Here is a 22,060-nt window from a genome sequence, read left to right on the forward strand (position 1 = left end):
TAGAGCACTTCCACGTGATCTAGACGGCTAATGCGGTAGAAGGTGACGACTCGCTGATAGTGGCGACTCGCTGATATACCACGTTATATATATATTTGTATTTTGAATTTTACTTTTTGGATTTTTATTCACTACTCTTAATTGATATTTTATATAATCACCTATAACGATACTTTATTGAAGGCAGCGGCTGCTTAAGGTTTCATTTGATTGATAGTTATAAGTTAAGGCTTTATTATTGGTATTTATTTGAAAGTAAAGTCGTTACTAGATCAGATAGAATGTAGGTAAACTAATTGATAACTAAATTGAGTACGAAGCTTTTAAATTATAAAATTATTCTAATTATATAATAAACAATAAAGAGAGTCTTTAGGAGCTTTTTGGCTTTTCAAAACTTTTGAAGTGTTACGAGGTTTGCCGTCTAGATCACGTGGAAGTGCTCTAGGCTCTCGAAGTAGGTTTATAACTAGGCGTCAAGCAGGGACTTGAAGTAATGACAATAATGATATGCAATTCGTAACTAATAGTAGAGTATACTAAATGATTGATCTTGAGCACGAAGCTCTATACAAAAGAAATCCATCTTGATTATATAGTCCTTCGTGCCTATGGTTAACTAGGAATCGTCGTTCCTGGGAACGAGCGTTCCTGGTTGTTCCTAGGAACGTTCGTTCCTCACCGTTCCATCACATGTTTTATGGTCATGTGACATACTAATCGTTTTGGACGTAACAGGATAGCTACTCTATATATACACAAATGAATGGCCTAGCCGTAATGGCTAGGCAAAAAGAAGTCATATTTATTCCTCCAATGATCTTACTTTACCGATAACCATTGATACCTAGTACTTGTCCGGATCTGATCCTCAGGTCACCTAAATCGCATACTAATCTCGAGTAATCGTATCATGTGTGGACATGGTTAATGTACCTGAGGTTTCTTATATAATAAAGGTGGGAGGAAAGCAGGGATTTCCGTCACAATAAATAATCTTATAAATTTTTAAAATTCTATCTTTTAATTAATCTTTTCAAAATTCAAAATAAAAAGTAAATCACCTACTATTTATTTGAATTTTTTTAAAAACAAAATAAAAAGATAAAAGATACAGTTTTTAAATAAAAAGAAATCTTATATTATTTACTCTTTCAATCTTGATAGTCTGTAGATAATCATTCAGGGGTATTGCGGCACTTCACCACTCAGTTATTCTTTTTGGAGGGGTGAGATTATGCGTCACATCGGATGTTTAGGCAAGCTTTGCAGAGTGAGGGGGTTTGGTGTTCATTTTGATACAATTAGGCAGGCTTCACGGGAGTAAAAGGTCAACTCAGTATGCTGCAAAATTCTGGCCGTTTCGTGGTTACAGTTTTAGGTACTTGTTTGTAACCTTCCTTTTCATTATCGACTCATTAGAATCTTCTACCAAAGAAGTCATTGTCCCTTTCAAATTCCATTTTTGCAACCATGGAGATCATCAGTAACGACGAGTCGTCAACACGTAGAGCGGCAGCTCTAAAAGAGTTGTCTCCATTTCTACCAGAGATTACCACGATATCCCCACCGAATGATATCAACTCAGAAGCCTCCCAGCTAGATAAACTAGAAGACGGACCGGAAATGAGTAGTTCTACTCAATACGTGTCTGGTCTGAAATTGGTTGTAGTTGTTGCTAGTGTAGCGATGGCCTGCTTTCTTATGCTAGTAGATACTATGGTGATCAGCACGGTGAGTTGCTGGCATATGCTCATTTTCAGAGAATCCAGAAGACGAGTATCATATTGACTATTACCTGGTTTTTGTCACGGCCAGGCTATCCCTCGCATTACGGATCAGTTTAAGTCTCTAGCAGACGTTGGCTGGTATGCCAGTGCCTATCAATTTGGAAGGTTGGTGATGCATACTTGAACCACCAAGCTATCCACCTCCATTATGTCCTCCGCTCGAGTAGGCCATTCCGTGGGAATGTATACGACAGTGACTTGCTCTGTAATCCCTGTCCAAGAAGGAAAAATAATAACCCGGTCTACGCGCCTGCCCAAGGCTTGATCAATCGAGGCTTGCAAGTCAGCGGTAATGAATTTAACGCCGTTGATATTGATGACATCCTGAACTCGGCCTATCAAGTTCAGATTACCATTCAGATCAATGCTAGCTTTATCACCAGTGCGAAACCAACCATCGGAGATGAAAGCCTCTTCGGTTGCTTCTGGATTTCGATAGTAGCCACTAAAAACAACCTCACCACGAACTTCGAGGTCACCGGACTGGTTTGGCGCTGCCAACTTCCTGTATGAAATGGTGTCTCCTGAAGATACGGTGACGCGCATCTCTATGCCTTTCATGCACTTCCCAACAGATGCAAGCTTATATCCGCTAGCAACATCATAATCCGGACAATTGAGGTTGAAAATGGCTCCTGCACAGGTTTCCGTCATCCCGTATCCCGTAGTAATGACATTGCGAGGTGATCCATATCTCTCGAGCAAGGAAGATGCTTCCATACAAGTTTTGACATCGTTTGCCTACCCACCCGATGCTAGGATTGTGAGACTGGACAAGTCCCACGTCAACGTGGTATGCTCAGATGCCGATCGCATCGTTGAAACTAGTCTAGCCAAGAAGAAATTGGGAGCGAATGAACGTGAAACACGATGGTGGGAAAGGAGATCGAGAAAAGTGATTGGCGAAGAAACAACATTGGCGGGGTGGACATGGACCTGATCTACGCCGAGATACATAGCCTGTAAATGAATCTCAACTAGACTTGCGACATGGTCAAGCCCAATCCAATTCAGAAAAGGGCGGTCAGAGGGGAGAGGGCGTACAGAGGCCTTTCCAGTAATAGCTTTGAAGATCTGTTTATGCGTCAAGGGTACAGCCTTAGGGGCTCCGGCACTTCCAGAGGTTCACATTAAGACAGCTGGATCTAAACGATATTTCAACTGGCCTTCTCTGCTTTTGTATTCCTGAGATCGTTGAGTTACAAGCAGGGCTTCGACAGTGTGCACCTGTAGACCATGGGCTCCTCCGAACAGATGCAAGGAATCTGCTCTGGCAATACAGATTGGTGATTCTAGAAGCTCCGATAGTCCTCGTATATGCCTCTGCCGATGCTCCTCGATATTGCTGAAAGGTGAGGAGAGAACCGGTAGACCGTTCGCGTATAGAACAGACCAGAACCAAATTATGGCATCCCAATTATTATCCACATGAATAAGTACAGGACGACCTTCTTTGAATCCTTCAAGACACCGAATAGCACAGGCGTTTTGCTTCGCCTCGGTCTCCAGACTCTTGTACGAAATCTCTAGAGGCTCCGAGACATTTCCTAGGGGATAAAACAAAAGCCGCGAGTTCCCAAGTTCGGCTCTGTCAGCGAGCATATTTTGAAGGCTGTTCCAATATGGACCATGTTGCGGGATATCTAAAGATCCCATAGTGACGAACTTAAAATATGAACTCCAAAACTTTCCTGCTCAGTAATATGAATGTCAAGTTAGCGGATAAATGATCGCTATTTGTATTTATATACCTCATTAAACCGCCACTTAGGCTTCGCTACGCTTACCACAAATGAAGGATGTGTAAAGCGATGATATCCGAGGCCGAAATTCTGGTACCAGGATTAGTAGTGCTGATAGTACCCCAAAGCTTGTGGCGCCGTACATCATCCCATATAGTCTAGATCCCTATTAATGTATGCAAGCACAGGGTTCGTATGCATTGTCGTTCCTTTAATGGTAGCTATCAACTCCAGGAGCGGGTAAGCCCACCTCCTGCATGTAATACCACTGTTGCAACGACACCGCGGTACGAAGATTGCCTCTTGATTCGATGTACGATAATACTATAATCTCTCTGTGATACGTTTTCGTTAGTATCTATAATAGAAATTCATGCATGACTTCGGACTTTCGGCATATTTATCCAGCTACAGGTGGAGATCTGGTCGTCGAGAGTTTGGTACAATATCACATTGTAACTCAAACGCTCTTCATACACCGCTCATTCGCGTTTGTGCCTGAGAGATACCAAAATAAGACCGTGTATTGGAAGTGTTAGTTTTGTTGCTTCTTCAAAGAGAGAACCTACTTGCCATCAACTAAGCATTTGTGAACTACAGTCCTAGTCTACTGGCCAAGAATAAATTATTCAATAAAGGGACGTTGGACAGTTTTGCTCACTGCTTTAAATCTTTCGATATTCCCACATTCCTCACAACAAATACAGAAATATTTCCATTGAAAATTGATCTTGCAAAAGAACTATAATTTGACTAGCAACATGGCCGCAAGTACTTCCATTTTGCGCACCTCATATCTTGCAGATATAATCAGCACATCTGTCACAAAGTTGAACAAGGTGTTATCAGAACAGCATGCCGCGCCACCCTCCTTCCATGAAGACGCGCCAATATCGCTCCCGAAGGAAGCTTCCGAGTTTCAGGATGCAATCATCGATGCCACCATGGAGCTTCATGATCTACTTTTGGATCCCCTTACTCTGATCTACAAGCATAACGGGGTGATTAACCTCTGAATTCTGAATGATGATATGATCTAACTTATCAAAGCATAACAATCCAGTGTGCTTGCAAGCTATTGCTCGCTTCGAAATTGCTCGTATGATCCCAGCCGGCGGCCACATATCATTTGCAGATGTGGCCCAAAAAACAGGGCTGGATGAACAGATTATCACTCGTATCCTTCGTCATGCTATAACCATGCGAGTATTCGATGAACCTCAGCCATGCATTCTCGTCCATACCAGGACATCGAAGATGCTAGCCAACTCAGTCGTAAATGACTGGCTGAAGGTCGGAACCGAGGAGATGTGGCCTGCAGCCGTTAAGGTTAGTGTCCAATGCTATCACTACTATCTCATGTGAACCAAGACTAAGGGAAATTCACAAAGATGCTGGATGCCCTTGAAAAATGGCCGGGCTCTCAGGAGACCAATGAGACAGTAGGTCATAGAACTGTCATGACTGAAACGACAGGTTGCTTACCTCAAGCTACAGGGATTTTCTTTATCAAACAATGCGATTGAGCCCATCTATACTCTAGTTGGGAGCAGTCCCGAGCGAGCGGTTCGTTTCGCAAACGCAATGAAAGTGTTCTCCACAAGACCGGAATATGATCCATCTTATATTGTTGAAAACTACGATTGGGCTTCTTTGGGGCAATCTCAGGTCGTGGATATTGGTGGGGCTCAAGGTCACACAGCCATGGAGTTGGCAAAATGTTTTGAAGGTTTGAACATACTTGTTCAAGACATGGATAAAGTTGTTGAGAATGCTGAATTGGGCGTGCCTGAAGAGCTGAAGAAAAGAGTGCACTTCATGGCGCATGACTTCTTCGCACCTCAAACTGTTCAGGCTGATGTCTTTTACTTTCGATGGATCCTACACAACTGGGCCGACAAGTATTGTGTCCTCATCTTGAGGGCTCAGATACCTGCATTGAAGCCGGGCGCAAGAATCATTATTCAAGACACATGCATGCCAGAACCGGGCACCGTACCGCTATGGAGGGAAAGAGATCTGAGGTAGGTCTTTCAATTGAGATTCATTTCAAATCCTTGCTGACAGAACTTGTGGTCCATAGGGCAGAGGATTTAAATATGGGAGCCGTGTTCAATTCACGGGAGAGAACTGTGAGTGAGTGGGCGACTCTACTTACAGATGCTGACCCGAGGTTTTTGCTGAAGGGCGTTACTCAGCCAAAAGGTTCTGCTCTGGGAATTATCGAGGTTATTTGGGATATATAGTTATATTTTGCTGTGATGGATATCAACGAGACCAACTGAGAAGTCTAGGGGAAATGACTACTTGGGGAAGTTTTTAGAAAATGATGCTCTGTGATTCGACGGATGATTTGGTGTGGTTTCAATCATTTTCAAAGGCTGAGCGACGATCACAATAAGAATGTGGTTTTATAGTGACATCATAAACCTATTCAAATTGATCATTATTTTTGTCATATCCTATGAAATAAATTGGACAACCAGTTTGGCGGCAATTTGGTCCTTTATGAGGATGTGATTAACCATCCACATATTGCGAGCACTATATTCAACACCTATACGCACCACGCTCTAGAAACCTGTATTTTTATCCATAGAGCCAAGATTCAATCATGTTGGAGCTAGGCGGAGATCGTGCTTTGACAAGGCACGAGCACTGGGCGTGAAGGTATTCGCAAATCGGCCTCGAACCGGGGACTACCAATGGAGTGCAGATGGAACCATACAACGATCGATGAGCGGTGATGGAAATATGAAGCATACTGGACCTTTACGAATCTACACCAAGTCTAGAACCCTACTTTCAGACCACTCTTTTACACCCAAAGTCATCATTTGCACTTATGAATAACTTCTTTATTCATTGATGTGATTTCTTTAAATTTTTATTGTAATCTGTTAAAAGGAATGACCTTACACAGTGTTACGACGGCTTCGGATCTCGTATCATGTGACCAATTATGTAATCACATGGTCCCTTCGATCCCCTCTCTTGATCGAAGGGACCGAGGGGACCAAGGGGACGATTAGCATGAAGGTCTATATAACCAAGATGGATTTCCTTTGTATAGAGCTTCGTGCTCAAGATCAATTATTTAGTATATCCTACTATTAGTTACGAATTGCATATCATTATTGTCATTACTTAAGTCCCTGCTTGACGCCTAGTTATAAACCACCTCGAGAGCCTAGAGCACTTCCACGTGATCTAGACGGCAAACCTCGTAACACACAGGGAATAGTGGGAAGCTGATAGGGCAGAACTGAGGCTATATTGGTCTTGTATATTAATCACACCGTTATCTAAGTTCTACGGAAGTGCGAAGCTCTCCTACAGAGAGCTTCTCAATCTAGTCCTAATAGGACTAGTGCCCTGTGCACGTGCTACGCAGGAACCATTCACTTTAACAATAATTTTAATAATAATTATAAAATAAATACTATAAATTATTATATTAAGGTAGAATAATTGTTGAATTATTAAGATTTAAAGTTTATATAATGATTTTTTTTAAATTGGCTCATATTAAAGATGTTCTAGAAGTAGAGTATTAGACTTAATGTTACGCGTGGTAACAGGAAACTCTCACGTGCAATCAATATCACGTGACTGGCTCAGTGAGGATCAGTGAGCTCAGTACTGAGCCGCATTGATCCTATTGAGCAGCCAGAACACGAAGGTCTATATAATGAAGATGGATTTCCTTTGTATAGAGCTTTGTGCTCAAGATCAATCATTTAGTATACTCTACTATTCGTTACGAATTGCATTATTGTCATTACTTAAGTCCCTGCTTGACGTTTAATTATAAACCACCTCGAGAGCCTAGAGCACTTCCACGTGATCTAGACGGCAAACCTCGTAACACTTAATTATAATTTCAAGATTTGAATTTTTTTATTATTTATTAAAAAGTTACTTAAGATTTTCAAGGTTTTTTTACTTTTATATAAAACTTATGAAAATTTCAGCTTTTAATAATTTACTATTATATAAAAAAATAAATATAAGATTATGTTAAAGTGAATGGTTCCTGCGTAGCACGTGCACAGGGCACTAGTCCTATTAGGACTAGATTGAGAAGCTCTCTGTAGGAGAGCTTCGCACTTCCGTAGAACTTAGATAACGGTGTGATTCTCATAACAGCCAATATAGCCTCAGTTCTGCCCTATCAGCCTCCCACTATTCCCTGTGTAAGGTAATTCCTTTTAACAATTTTTAATGTAAAAAGGTGACCGGAAAGTAGGGTATTAAACTTGCAGTGAGATTTAAAACTAATATAAAAAATATTATAACAACTTCAAGTATTGATTCTATTATTAACTATTATATACTTTTTCAACGATAGGTTAAGGCAAGATTCAGTGATATATTTCTAATATCTTTTTTTGTTCTTTTGTTTATCTTTAAACGGTGCATCATCATAGTTCTGTAGTTTTTGACGCCATAATCAACCGGCCTCTAAGCCTTCGCGTTAGCATCAGAATATGGGATGCATTCCTCTCTGTACGTCGTATAGTATACGACGATTACTGGAGATATGGCAATGGTTTGTCATTATTTCTAAGTATGGCCTCATTCTCTTTTCGGCCCGGTTACTATGACAGATCATAATATTAACTTTGAGGATATCTATCCAGTGTAGGGATGAGTGGGTTACATATGATTATATAATTTCAAGTCATTGCCCTCTTCAATTATACTAAACTGTATCAAGCCTTTATATTGTGAGAAAGTGGGAATTGTAGGCCATAAATATTAAAGTTTTCCAGCTAGTTAATTATATGATCTGTTAAAAGGAATAGAAGTTACCGGTACTAATCACGACACGTGATTAGTAATACGGTTACCTAAACAGGCTAGATTAGACGAACCATAAGCAGGCATATTGGTCCCCTCCGAGGATACCAAGAGGATATCAAGATGCCTACACATGTAGTAATATAGTCAATATAGAGGCCTCTTCCACCCAATCTTTTAATATGATCTCTAATAATTAAGTATAAAAGAGTAACTTTATTATTTTCTTTCCAAAACAATCAATCTTTTATATATATATTTTTGAATATATATAGTTTTCGATCCAAACTTATTATAAAATTCATTTTATTTTCTAAATGATATATTACAATGTAATCTAATCAACTCTTTTCTTCATTTCCTTTTCACAACATATTATCAGGATGCACGTATCTCGACCTACCTCTTTTACAATATGTACATTGATAGTTAATCAGATCTATAGAATAGATAAAGTGGATCGGATTTTGATAGCGTTTTTAGATGAGTAGTCAAAACGTCTATTTGAGAAAAAAATACATTATACTGTGCTGACGAGTACATGTGATTACATCATCATTAGAAATCACCCATCGCCTAATCGAGTGGGAATTGAGCATCCACATTTATGTTTGATACGTCTGTGCACATTTCAATATTCCTCAACGTCGGTACCATTGAGCTGTGTCGCTCTACACTTTGCGGCCCTTCTCTTCTTGACTAGAAGAATTTTCCTGGTCTTGATTTGACACTATTCCAGGGGATGAAATCGTCCGGATCTTCCCGTCGGTCTTTAAACGGCGACCGACCTGTCCGGCACTTAATCGGTAGAGACAAATTGGGGAGCACAGACAGGCAGATCCTGGTGTCAAGGTTCTTTCGGCAGTATTATTTTGTTGTTAATGTGGCTTTGCGGATATCACAATCGAGTGATTGACGTGATATCGTGGATCATGATTCTTATCTCATGCAGGAACCACAAATTTGATGGACAGCATAGTTACTTTTCAACAGTCTCGGGCTTTAAGGGTTTTGTTATGTGGACAAAATGATTTAGCTGGATGGCAGGACCACAGCAGTGAAACAAAATTAAAGCCTATCTCCGCCGGTATGTCCACTTTGATACTCGAATTCGGAGCATCCCTTCACAGCCAGCTCTAGATAAGCTCTCGACTATGTAATCGATTTGAGAGGAATCATTATATAAGTTCAGGTAGGATCTCAAGCAATCTATCCTACTCAACATCACTGCATTCTTTCCTTTTCCCAATCTTTTACTTTTCTACTGCCTTCATCAATGATGAATCGTTTACTTCCTGCTGTTGCGTTAGCATCCTTGGCTGTTGCCAGTCCCGAGCTTAACCTGGCTTATGATTATGTTATCGTAGGCGGTGGAACAAGTGGACTAGTCATTGCAAACCGGTTATCTGAGTTGAATGTCACTGTGGCCGTGATTGAAGCAGGTGATTTGGGCTATGAAAATGTCAATATAACTAACCCGGCCGGTTATGGATTGGCTTTCGGGACCAATATCGATTGGGCATACCAATCAGTCAATCAAAAGTATGCAGGGAACGCTACACAGACTTTACGCGCCGGGAAAGTCATTGGGGGTACTAGCACAATCAACGGTATGTTCTATTCATCTTAAATTATCGCATGAATTATCTAACATGACCAGGGATGGCATATACCCGAGCTGAAGATGTTCAGATTGATGCTTGGGAAGCCCTGGGAAATGATGGATGGAATTGGGAGAATCTCTTCCCATACTATAAGAAGTCCCAGAGACTTGAACCTCCTACTGCTGCTCAAGCTGAATCCGGTGCCACCTACGATCCTTCAGCCAATGGAGTCGACGGGCCATTAAAGGTTGGCTGGCTCAACAACTTGGCCAATGATGACTTTCACATAACTTTGAACGATACCTACGCTTCTCTCGGCGTTTTTGCGAATGAGGATGTAAACACCGGTAGAATGGTTGGTCATAATCGCTACCCAGCTACCTACGACAGCACTTTGAACGTTCGCCATGATGCCGGACGAGCATACTATTATCCAATTGCAAACCGCACCAACCTTCATCTTTACCCAAATACCATGGCTCAGCGACTTACTTGGAAATCTGGTGCCGATATCCCAACAACAAATGGAGTTGAGGTCCTTGCCAACAACTCAAGCATCCCATACACCATTTCTGCAAATTCAGAAGTTATTCTTTCAGCTGGAGCTCTAGCGTCCCCTCTACTCCTCGAACTTTCTGGCATCGGAAACCCTTCCATCTTAAACAAGTACAACATCCCGGTCGTGGTTGATCTACCAACTGTCGGAGAAAATCTTCAGGATCAGACGAACAACGGTCTTGCATACACGGTTTCAGAAGACGCCTCCTTCTCTGGGGTCGGTACCTTGGTCGCTTATCCTTCAGCAGCCCAAGTCTTTGGTTCTGAGATCCAAAATATCTCCACTCATGTTCTTGATTCCCTCCCTTCATACGCCGCACAAGTCTCGGCTGCTTCTGGTAACATCACAAAAGCCGCTGACTTGTTAGAATTCTTCAAAATTCAATATGACCTGATATTTTCATCAACCCACCCTATTCCCATGGCTGAGATCCTTGTCATGCCATCCACAACAGGTTTCACGACAGAGTATTGGGCTCTACTACCATTTGCAAGAGGAAATATACACATCACTTCTTCGATACCAGGCACCCCGGCGGCAATAAATCCAAATTATTACATGCTTGACTGGGATATCACATCGCAATTCACTACTGCCAAGTTCATCCGTTCCATCTACGCTACCTCTCCATTGTCCAATCTAGTTGGCTCAGAAACTAAACCAGGTTTGGAGACAGTATCAGCAAATGCTACCGAGGCGGAATGGTCTGAATGGATCAAAGCTGGCTATCGTTCCAACTTTCACCCAGTATCAACCGCTGCTATGATGCCAAGAGAGGTTGGAGGAGTAGTTGATTCAAGATTGAAGGTCTATGGGACATCAAATGTGAGAGTTGTGGATGCTAGTATATTGCCCATGCAAGTTTGTGGACATTTGGTCAGTACTTTGTACGCTGTAGCAGAGAGAGCGGCAGATTTGATCAAGGAGGAAATTTAGATGGTGTCGACTGAGAGAAGAGCGAGAAAAGCTTCTGGAGTTGGACTCATTCTAAAATCACCATGACCGTGCACCACAAGCACGATAGTCATGATTCTCAATGTATATAGTTGTTCAGTTTTACTTGTTTAGATTTCGACTTATTAATTAATTATTGGGTTTCTTGAGACCAGAAAGAGCATCAGATTGAATTGATTGATTCTCTAGCTAAGCAGTTAAGCTGCGAGTATATATTCAAAAAATAAAGGAATAGGGTTAGGTATTCGGCCCTCGGAATTAAAGTGCTTTGAAATCAAAATATTGAAAGCAAACAAACAGTATACCAAAAAGAAAAGAATGAATTAAAAGTTGAGTTTTGTTTGCTCCTTATATGCATCATGCAATATATATGCATATGCTGCCAAGATCCCAGGAGGTCAACATTAATTGATCCCTTCACCAGCACCCAGCTCACTGGTATCTAGTCATAAAGCAACTTACTTCCTTAGCAAAGGATTTTAAGTCATGGGATCCGACATGGATTACGGTGCACCGTGGATGCAATCTTTGAGTTCTGCCATTTTGAATTATGTTTTAGGGCCAATATTTTATAGTGATCCCATCAGTAATTGTCATGACCTCCTTCTTACTAGGCTCTTTGTTTCAAGCAAAGCGTTTTCGAAAACATAGACACCCTGTCAAAAAGCAAGAACTTTTGGCACATCAAGTATATATTAAAAGCAAATGAGCTAGTTTTTTCGCTTCAGATATCCGATACTTTTCATGGGGTACCTTCGTTGAGATACATCCTGAAACTCTTAATTTGTCCCACATCCCTAGGATATTTTCATTAATTCTTCTTAGTTTCCCCTCCTGGCTTTTAACCATACTTGATGGAGTATATGATTAAGCCTTAAGCTTATAATCGAGGATCTATACTCTACAATGGATAATACAGCCGGTCTAGACTGCTTTTATGTCCTTTTTTACTTCTTCAAGAATGTTTTGTGCTTCTTTTCTGCACTACTTTAACTACAGCATACTCCAACCAGCTCCTGTGTTTAATTGAAAGGATTTATATATTCTTTCACAAAGAAATCAAAATTAATTAAAAGCATTTATACAAAGTAATTATTTTATACCTTTCTTAAAGAGAGATATATTTCGATTGTCACACTCAAGAATACTGGGTAAAGTATCTTGTATTAGAAAATACTAAGCTAAGGAGAAAAAGAAGAAGGAAAACAAGAGTAGAGATTGATTGATTGATTGATTGTGTTTATCGTCATAGGCCGTAGGCCGCGCGTGCCTTGGCATGTGACAACCTTAGCCATCTATTCCAGTTTTGGACAAATGACGCTCAGAGGAGAAGCCTCTGAGTGGTTTACTAGCTAGCTAGGGGGAGTATTTATATACAATTTAAAGGGGCTAGGGCAGGGTTTACATGATTGCCTTCGCAGGGGGGGGGGTTGGGCCGGTAGGCCTTTTGGGGTTGTAATTGTGGTCATCCTCGTCCACTAGATCACTACCTCTTGATCTCTCTCCCTGTCTCCTCGTACTTGTTTTGGTTGTTTGTGTATATAGTCGTTTTTTTTTTTTAAAAAAAAGAAGAAAGGTGAGAGAGAGGAAAGAGAGGAAGGAAAAGCACCCTTAGAGACTTATTAACTCCGTTTGAATCCGATGAAAGAAAGAAAGTTTTTATTTTATTTTTATATTGCACCTGTGTGCCATGGGCAGATTTCTGTGTAGAATTTGGTGTATTCTAGCCATTCGGCTAGTTTAGCTATACCGGTGGGATTGCTTAGAAGCTAGGGGATAGCTTCGGAGGGGGGGCTCTTTGTGAGTGCTTTGAAGGCTTTTCCTTTTTTGCAAAAGAAAAAGTGTAATGGAGTTTTCCTTTTACCACACGAGCAATGGGCGTGGGCTGTAGTGTGGTTGAAGCGTTCATGGTATGCTGCGAAGTCGCCATGCTGTGATCTGATAGCGAGAATATGGTGGAGTGTGGCTCTCTTCAAAGAGAGGGTGTCTGTATTAGAAGTGTGGTTGAGTTGGAGATCTTTGTAGTATTGTGGCCTGACTGTATTCCATAATTGTTCGTTTGCTTTGTTGGCTCTTGTTCTGATCATTCTTTTTAGGGATGCTAGCGTACAGATCGGGTTGAGGGGAAAGGGGAGTTTTGTTCCTTCCTTAGCGGCTTTGTCAGCTATTTCGTTGCCAGGGATATCCAGGTGCCCTGGGACCCATCGGATGCGGATTTTCCCGGGGGAGGTGTGTGGGAGCCTTGGTCTGACAGCCCAAGCCTGTGTGAGCTTCAGAAAGTCTTCAAAGACTCTCTGTGAGGAACCGTTGAAGTGGGATCCTAATCAGAGAGCAGCCTCGTGGTTGTCTAAGAAGATCCAGAGATCTGTAGCCAGTTTGGTTGATGCTAGAGTGAGGGCTTTTGCTGCCCCTGCTACTGCGGCTGTGGCTTCTGCATCGAACACTTCTGCATTTATACCTAATGAAAAAGAATAATGTGCTATCTGAATATCGAATTGTGAGATTACGAATCCGCCCCCGGTTGCGCCATCCTTGCTTTCACTTTTTGAGCCATCCGAGAAGATTTGTATATCGCTTCTTGGGATCTTAGCGTGGAAGGCTTTGAAGTCTTCGGCTGCTTGTGCCTTCGTTCTGCCCATCGGACCATTGATACGGGCCTCGGCCTCTGCCCTCGACTCTCTGATTTCCCAGGGGGGGGAGGCCAAGGGGTTTATGTGTTCAGTCTCCGGTAATGCTGTGATGAGCCTTGCGAATCTTGTGTCTGGGATGCGGTTCTGTTCTTTGGCTTTGGTTATGTTCTCTGCTCTGATTCTGAGAGGGTGGTAGGGGTCTAATCTGGTGGTTCGTGCTGCATATGATTGTGAGATCTGGTTTAGCTCGATCTCGGATGGTCTGAGTTTGGCTTCTTCGTAGAGTACTGCTATGTTTGTGGTTTTGTATACTGGGAGGATTGCTCTTGTGCAGGTAATTACCACTTTATTGAGCAGGTTTATATGGCTATCCACTATATTCGAGGTCGAGATCGGTTTGTTTAGAGCATTCTTCTTTGATCTGGTTCGGCCCGGCCACCAAGTTTCCGAGGCGAAATAGCACTGTTTGAGTATGCAGGCTTCAGCCACTCAACAAGAGTAGAGAGTTTTCCTGTGATTAAATACAAACGGGGCATGCCACGTGACCCGGAGGTGTGAGGCGTCACATATTTAATCAATGAAAAATACCCCGTTACCACGGATATACCCTACCCTCTACTCAACCCTGCAAATATTAGCATATAGGGTGGATGAGATAGTTAAATAATCATCTTTTGTCAGGTTGGATCAAAGAAGGTGATTGGACATGATCAATTTAGTCTTATGCGTTGAAATCATGTCAGTACGAATAGGCACAGGCAAGATTATTCTTAGTGAGGGGAATGAACTCAGAAGAGCAGTAGAAAAAAGGCGGATTAGGAAGATCAAAGGTGTCATTTCCATGCATCCCTAGCCTTCACTGATTCGGACTCGGGCGAATCTATAATCATGGAGATAAATGGGCGCAGAAAAGAGCTTATCACTACTAGGGTGTGAACTCCAATTTCACTGTAGACCAAAACGGCTCTTATAAATCATGATGTGTGGTGTATATGGTAGGGGATGAGAGGTATTCATGGGACAAATATTCCAAGCTTGAAGCTTTGTTGTATATTGAGAACTCTTATTAGTATTTATTCAAATCATTGAAACATTATAAAATTAACAAAAATATATGTACATGTGTTTCCTGTGTGTATGTCATTTATATAAGTATTTAGAATTCAGTTTGTATTTAAAAAGGGAGAAATCATAAAATATTTAAAAAAAAGTATTATTCTACTTAGCTTCTGTATTATTAATAATGTTACATTAGAACAATTAAGAGATATCTATTAATTTACTTAAGAGTTCTGGGCTCTACTCACTGTACAGCATAACGCTTTTCATCTAAAACTGTTACGTCGGACTCCACAAGCCCCTTACCACGTGATTACATCACGTGATGGACCCTACATAATATGCACGAAAAATAAAGGTCCAACATATTCTTAGATCCAGGACCTTTCGAGGTCCTGAAGGTCTATAGCATGAAGGTCTATATAATGAAGATGGACTCCATTACCGTAGAGCTTCGTGCTCAAGATCAATCATTTAGTATACTCTACTATTAGTTACGAATTGCATATCGTTATTGTCATTACTTAAGTCCCTGCTTGACGCCTACTGTGACGGAAACCCCTGCTTTCCTCCCACCTTTATTATATAAGAAACCTCAGGTACATTAACCATGTCCACACATGATACGATTACTCGAGATTAGTATGCGATTTAGGTGACCTGAGGATCAGATCCGGACAAGTACTAGGTATCAATGGTTATCGGTAAAGTAAGATCATTGGAGGAATAAATATGACTTCTTTTTGCCTAGCCATTACGGCTAGGCCATTCATTTGTGTATATATAGAGTAGCTATCCTGTTACGTCCAAAACGATTAGTATGTCACATGACCATAAAACATGTGATGGAACGGTGAGGAACGAACGTTCCTAGGAACAACCAGGAACGCTCGTTCCCAGGAACGACGATTCCTAGTTAACCATAGGCACGAAGGACTATATAATCAAGATGGATTTCTTTTGTATAGAGCTTCGTGCTCAAGATCAATCATTTAGTATACTCTACTATTAGTTACGAATTGCATATCATTATTGTCATTACTTCAAGTCCCTGCTTGACGCCTAGTTATAAACCTACTTCGAGAGCCTAGAGCACTTCCACGTGATCTAGACGGCAAACCTCGTAACATATCCCCATCTACAGGTGTTCTTTACCTGTAGATTCTAAGTTAAATACAATTGCTGGTCTATAAACACCCTTTTGGTCACACCTAGTTATGAACCACTTCGAGAGCCTAGATCACTTCCACGTGATCTAGACGGCAAACCTCGTAACAAAAACCTTGATTTACTCATTTTTTCAAATCCCTATTAAATATTTATATAAAATAAAATAAAATTTTTATTAAAAGATTGGGTGGAAGAGGCCTCTATATTGACTATATTACTACGTCTGTAGGCATATTAATCTCCTCTTGGTATCCTCGGAGGGGACCAATATGCCTGCTTATGGTTCGTCTAATCTAGCCTGTTTAGGTAACCGTATTACTAATCACGACACGTGATTAGTACCGGTAACTTCTATTCCTTTTAACAATTTTTTATTTTTTTTTGAAAAAAATTTGAAGATAATCAATTAAAATTGAAGACAAAAATCATAAAATTATCAAAATTTTCGTTTATTTTATATAAGAAAATATTATATAATTGAAATTTTAATATTTTACAACTTTAAATATTTATAACTTTTGAACAAAAATAATCAAAAATAAATTATAAAATTTCTCAAAATTCCTTTTTAGTTAAATATTATATTTAAAGATTTCAAATGATTTGATTCAACATTAAAAAAGTTATTTGATATTTAATTTTACATGAAAGATTGTAGTTTTTGCAGGGGTTTTGTTACAAAACGTCACGGTGTACGGTGAGTAAAGTCCAGAACTCTTACAATTGTCTCTTTGTTTTCAAATAAGATCATGATCTAAAAGACAAGGAACTCAATCAAGATATATATTATCAAAGTTATTAAAGTCACATTTACAAAATCCGAAGAGTTTTAAAGGAAAAACATTTCTTTAATTTTTTGAGTCCTAGAGACGCCTCCTGAGACATTTTTTACCTAGTCCGAAATGATTTACATAAGGAAAGTGTTTTTTTTTTTTAGGATGAGTTTTTCTTTAGGAAAGAGACAACTCCTGGAATGTACTGACTTACTTGGCAATCTAGCAAATGAAAGAAGAAAGAAAAGGACAGAGAACAATGTACTAACTGATCTAGCTGTCTAACAAATGAAAGAAGGAAATGAAAGGACAGAGAACAATGTGCTGACTGGCCTGGCTCTCTAGCAAACGAAAGAGAAAAAGGAAAGGATGGAGAACTGATTGCATGATTTACTGTTGACTATAACTAGCAATGCACCTGGTGCATTCAGGACAATACTCAATCCAACAGGGGTCTGCTCCGTTCCATCTTGGAATTGTCATTTGAGTGAAGCAAGTTGAGCAGGGACCCCTGATGAGTTGAGAAATGATCTGCCCGCAGGCGCAACATCTGACCTGTTCGAAGGTGCAGAACTCACAGAGGTTTGTGACCTGATGCGTTGTAGTGTCCACTTGTGGATGGTCGTCCGACATTTTTGGTTGTGTGGTGGTTTGAGTTTGTCGGAAGGTGTGGATGATCTGAATATTTCAAAGTTTGTGTGTGTGTTTGAATATTCTGTAAGATGTGCAGATGATGGTGAGAGAATATTTTAAACATAGAGCGCAATTTGAATATAAATACATCTATGAGGGATGTTGTTTGGTAGTTGTTCTTGGGCTATTTTAATTGTACGAACAATACTTATTGTAATGCTCAATCAACCTCCTGATGTTCAGGAATTGTTCAAAGACTAACTTCTCGATGTTCAGGAAGTGTTTAAAGTTTGAACTCATGTTCAATTATTGCTTGTGAAATTCCCGAACCGATCAGTTAATCATAATTCTTCAATCTATCGTTTGTAGACTATACAGAAATAATCTGAGCTCATAGATACTGATAAATAGTCAGCCTCATAAATTATTCATGGAATGTGCCATGAAGACTTCAAATTTCATTAGCCTTGTTGTCAATACCTTCACTAATATGGCTGCACCATTAAACTTATCATGCTCGCACCATTAAACTTATCATGCTCAAATAAGTCTTCCCTTGGTGTAACTCATTCCGTCTTCTGAATTTCTCCATCGGTGCATTGATATTACTAGTTCTGGAGAACCTCAGCCTCAAGGATATCCTGAAATACAATGACAATGTTTCAGTACTTTTGTGATATAACTGTTGCAGCTATGCAAAAAAAAAGTTCTCGAGGTAATCGCACCTGAACGTTTGATGACTTGAACTTCCAAGTCATTGAAAAGCCCATGGCAATCAGCCAAAGCGCAAACACGAAATAAATAAAGTCATACCGTGGAATTGGAAAAATTCATTGGGGTCTCGCAGTACTGATGTACAATATTCAATCTTCTGCCATCAACATATAAGCTTACTCTGCAAAGGCCTTCAAGACTCATTGCCCAAATCATGCCCCAAGTTATATTTTAGGCGCTTACTGGTACATCCATTCAAGCCCGCCTCCCTAGAACCCACCGCCCTAGAACCCACCGCCAGCATTTAAAACCTCACTCAAAACCTTCCCCAGCACACCCCTAATTCTATCTTTGTTCTCCCCCACACAAGTAAAAACGACTGCTGTTCCCCAGGCGAAAACGACCTTCTCAATCCACTGCTCCTCCCATCTATATCTCCTCGGCAGCAAAGTCGCCAGCGCCCTCGGGGCAACAAATAACCCCATTTCTTCCCTTCTCTTTGCACTTTCTATAAGTACACTCCATCCACACATCCAGCATCCGGCTCCTATACAATAACCCGAGTCGATGGCTTGACAGGCGTGCGGACAGGTACCGAATACACGCGGTCCCAATCTCGTACGAGTGAGGCAGATTCCGTAGTAAAAGAGCGTAATGAATGCAGAAAGGAAAGCCGAAGAACGAGCCGATGATTTAAGGGCATGGACGAAGGCTTTTCTCGAATTTTTTGGATTACGGAGAATAAGTGCCAAATTCAGTGGCAAATACATTGAAGCAGACCAAATGAATGATTTATAGAATCTTGACACGGCGTGAAATTCACAATTCGGACCTGCACCCATGTGGACTAGTTCACAAGGAAATGGAATAGATTTTGTTGGATCTCCGTACTCTTCTGGTAGACCATAATCTTTGCACATATCTCCTAGAAGGTGTGCCTGGCCCGTTTCGACGCCATATTTTAGTTCACCATAGCGACAATAGCGAAGAGCTTTAAGTAAACGAGAATCCACTTGAGCGGCGGATTTAATCCATTTGTTGTAGGCCAGGGGAAGACGGGCGGGTGTGTAAATGAATGCCCACATGATTAGAGCGCAGGAGCTTGCGAACAGGGTCGGGTCAGTGACAGATGATATCATCCCATCTAACTATTGGGGTATTTAGCCTTTTACTTAATTCATATGCTGTTGGCGAGTGAGCAAAAACTTACTCTCGACCACTTCCCAGAGGCTTGTCGTCGACTCTTACGTTGAGCCCATAATTCTCCGACGACGCAATCAAGAGCTCGAGTGAAAGCAAAGAGAGTCAAGTCCAGAGTTCTTCCCGCAAACCTAGTGGGTCGAAGTTCCACGCCATTCTTCGTTTCGTGGGGAAGGTCTTCAGTGAAGGTTTTACTTGGACGTGATTGGAGGAGTTGCAGACCGAAGTAAGCCGATATGAACGTTGATAGGTATCGAGTGAGCCTGGAAAAATATTTGTTAGGACGAGGACTTTAAAAATGATAGTATGATTTCTACGGCCCAAAGGTGCGGGTAGAGGGTGCCAAAGCCGCAAAATGATGCAGACATGCAGTTCCATTCTAGTTCCGTTTGCTCTTTACCTCGCATTCGGTATGGCTTATTTTACGTAGATAAGACTAACATACCTCAGCTGTGTGACTATGGGCAGATTCCCCAATAATTTCTCAAAAACCGCTCGTAAAGGAATCTAGGCATCAAGTCAGCAACATGCGCGCCTCCCATAACGAGCTCACGTGCCTGTAGTAAAGTACTTCCACCAACCAGGGCGGCACAAAATGTTGGAAACCTCTGTATTTCTAACCCCCCTTTCAAAATCTGAACGAACGAACTCCAAAAGTAATCTTCCCCTACAGGTCTTGGATCAATATTCTTTCGATGTCGGCTCAAGTGGATCAGGAAAAGGGTTAATAATCTTGGTCCTGCGCTTGATGCATAACCCAAGATATAAGCGCGAAATAGTGGTCGTAATATTATCGGAATCGCTTTATCAAAACTTTGATTCAGAGAAGCTTTCCTCAGTGGTAGGTTTTGCATTGTGCAGTAGACAGTCTTTGGGCACCAAGATTTCTACCGGTGCAAATCAACTGTCCAAGATCAGCATTAGCATCCCATGAAGCAGACACTAGATCTGCAGTTGTCGTCAACAAACAGATTATATCATCGGATGACAAAATCAAGTGACGAATGGTTTCGCCCTGCAAAGGCCTTGTCAAGAAGAGGTATTTACCAGCATCGTGATGTAGGTATCATTTTCCCTGCGATGCTGCAACGTCCTCGAATGCACAATGGGGCCGGCTCGGTAATAAGCAATGTTGGAAGGATATCATGAGATCTTACCTGTGAAATTTGAGTTTCTGGTGGTGGCTGAATTATACCTATTGTGGAGAGAAGTATCCTGTTTTAGGAACTCACCCCGGAATGAGGATCGATAGGAAATGCGGAGGAAGATGGAGAAGGTAAAATCCCCGTGCCGTGGGTATTTTTGGTATTTTTACCTCGGTGACCAAAAAGAATTAGAGAAATTAAGGAAGGACTGGGTTTAGGTAAGTGTATTATTGTGGTGAAGATTGAACAACGACTCCTTGACACGTAAAAATGGCGGGGATACGGTACTCGTAAGATGTTGAGAGATCTTGGTTGTTCCACGACAGGATTGAAGAATGTATCGTAATGTTTAATGCATTTGTTGACTTTGCTCTTTTTGCTTTGGTGCCGAATGGATAACCTAGGTTGAAGAAGGCCACGTTGGGAACATGCAAAGTGATAATAAGTTTGATTGGAAAGTAGAAGTTATTGACACTTGATCGAAATCTAGAACTGGGAAAATGCCGAAACCACTCAATGGAACGAGTCTGTAAGGGTTGAGATGTAAGTCTTACTTTTTACTTAACTATGAGTGAGGTTCAGGATTTGAACCCTGCAGGTGATGATGATCAATTCGCAAAACAGAAGCCGTGTCCGTTGCACCAAAAAGATGGTGAAGGCAAAGGAGGGGTCGTTGATGCAGGTACAATGATACAATGATAACCTTACAATGAATGATATGCGCACCAGGCGTCGTAATGTTGATAGGATGTGATGGGGATGGAAGCACGTGATTACTCTGGTGCTGTGATCTTATACTCACTCACCTTGACCAACAGATGTTTCGTACTCTTAAGCTCTAGGTACTCACTCTCACTTGCCATTTCATATTTTATTTCATTCCCCTTCACTTCACACATACATACCTAGGTATTGTACACAGTTATATATCTAACAAACAGTATTAACAAGGATTTAGTTTGGCGGGGCAACCATGAGAGCGGCTTATTATTATCATTACTTGGATGAAACGGTCCCACGGCAGTAATGAAGAAAAAAGACCGGAGAGAGAGGGAATGAGAGGGGAGAGAGAAGAAAGGAAAAAAAAAACAAAAGATATTGACATGTGATTGTTCCATGGACCTTCTCCCGAATCAAGCGTCAAAAGAAATAAAGCAGTAGAAGCTAGCTACTAGCTAGTAAACGGTAACAAAATGCCTGATGAACCTTATTATTCTTTCTTTCTACACAATTAAATTACAGCAACTGCCTCGATATCTACAGACTCTACAGACTCTAGAGTAG

The 22,060-nt window shown here is 41.0% G+C and overlaps 7 protein-coding genes across 7 annotated transcripts; 4 read left to right on the plus strand and 3 right to left on the minus strand.

Moving 5' to 3' along the window:
• Positions 1-1,640: 1,640 nt before the first annotated feature.
• SS1G_14291 (hypothetical protein) lies at positions 1,641-3,446 on the minus strand (the record flags this gene model as incomplete). The annotated part of the gene is made up of 4 exons (XM_001584628.1): positions 1,641-1,694; positions 1,911-2,503; positions 2,540-2,772; positions 2,920-3,446. 4 exons carry the CDS (start codon positions 3,444-3,446, stop codon positions 1,641-1,643), a joined length of 1,407 nt encoding a protein of 468 aa, XP_001584678.1.
• Positions 3,447-4,293: 847 nt separating this feature from the next.
• On the plus strand, positions 4,294-5,778 carry SS1G_14292 (hypothetical protein; the record flags this gene model as incomplete). Its single annotated transcript, XM_001584629.1, has 5 exons — positions 4,294-4,533; positions 4,583-4,861; positions 5,030-5,556; positions 5,616-5,664; positions 5,719-5,778. The coding sequence occupies 5 exons, from the start codon at positions 4,294-4,296 to the stop codon at positions 5,776-5,778; spliced, it is 1,155 nt and encodes a 384-aa protein (XP_001584679.1).
• Positions 5,779-9,614: 3,836 nt separating this feature from the next.
• SS1G_14293 (hypothetical protein) lies at positions 9,615-11,434 on the plus strand (the record flags this gene model as incomplete). The annotated part of the gene is made up of 2 exons (XM_001584630.1): positions 9,615-9,945; positions 9,996-11,434. The coding sequence occupies 2 exons, from the start codon at positions 9,615-9,617 to the stop codon at positions 11,432-11,434; spliced, it is 1,770 nt and encodes a 589-aa protein (XP_001584680.1).
• Positions 11,435-11,950: 516 nt separating this feature from the next.
• SS1G_14294 (predicted protein) lies at positions 11,951-12,478 on the plus strand (the record flags this gene model as incomplete). Its single annotated transcript, XM_001584631.1, has 3 exons — positions 11,951-12,038; positions 12,067-12,140; positions 12,452-12,478. 3 exons carry the CDS (start codon positions 11,951-11,953, stop codon positions 12,476-12,478), a joined length of 189 nt encoding a protein of 62 aa, XP_001584681.1.
• A 1,298-nt stretch (positions 12,479-13,776) lies between these two features.
• Positions 13,777-15,226, minus strand: SS1G_14295 (hypothetical protein; the record flags this gene model as incomplete). The annotated part of the gene is made up of 3 exons (XM_001584632.1): positions 13,777-14,544; positions 14,671-14,697; positions 15,203-15,226. The coding sequence occupies 3 exons, from the start codon at positions 15,224-15,226 to the stop codon at positions 13,777-13,779; spliced, it is 819 nt and encodes a 272-aa protein (XP_001584682.1).
• A 3,489-nt stretch (positions 15,227-18,715) lies between these two features.
• Positions 18,716-20,684, minus strand: SS1G_14296 (hypothetical protein; the record flags this gene model as incomplete). Its single annotated transcript, XM_001584633.1, has 4 exons — positions 18,716-19,579; positions 19,642-19,894; positions 20,077-20,138; positions 20,679-20,684. The coding sequence occupies 4 exons, from the start codon at positions 20,682-20,684 to the stop codon at positions 18,716-18,718; spliced, it is 1,185 nt and encodes a 394-aa protein (XP_001584683.1).
• Positions 20,685-21,343: 659 nt separating this feature from the next.
• On the plus strand, positions 21,344-21,475 carry SS1G_14297 (predicted protein; the record flags this gene model as incomplete). The annotated part of the gene is made up of 1 exon (XM_001584634.1): positions 21,344-21,475. One exon carries the CDS (start codon positions 21,344-21,346, stop codon positions 21,473-21,475), a length of 132 nt encoding a protein of 43 aa, XP_001584684.1.
• Positions 21,476-22,060: the final 585 nt, after the last annotated feature.

Source organism: Sclerotinia sclerotiorum, genomic scaffold (assembly GCF_000146945.2).
Source record: "Sclerotinia sclerotiorum 1980 UF-70 scaffold_32 genomic scaffold, whole genome shotgun sequence".
NCBI lineage: Eukaryota > Fungi > Ascomycota > Leotiomycetes > Helotiales > Sclerotiniaceae > Sclerotinia > Sclerotinia sclerotiorum.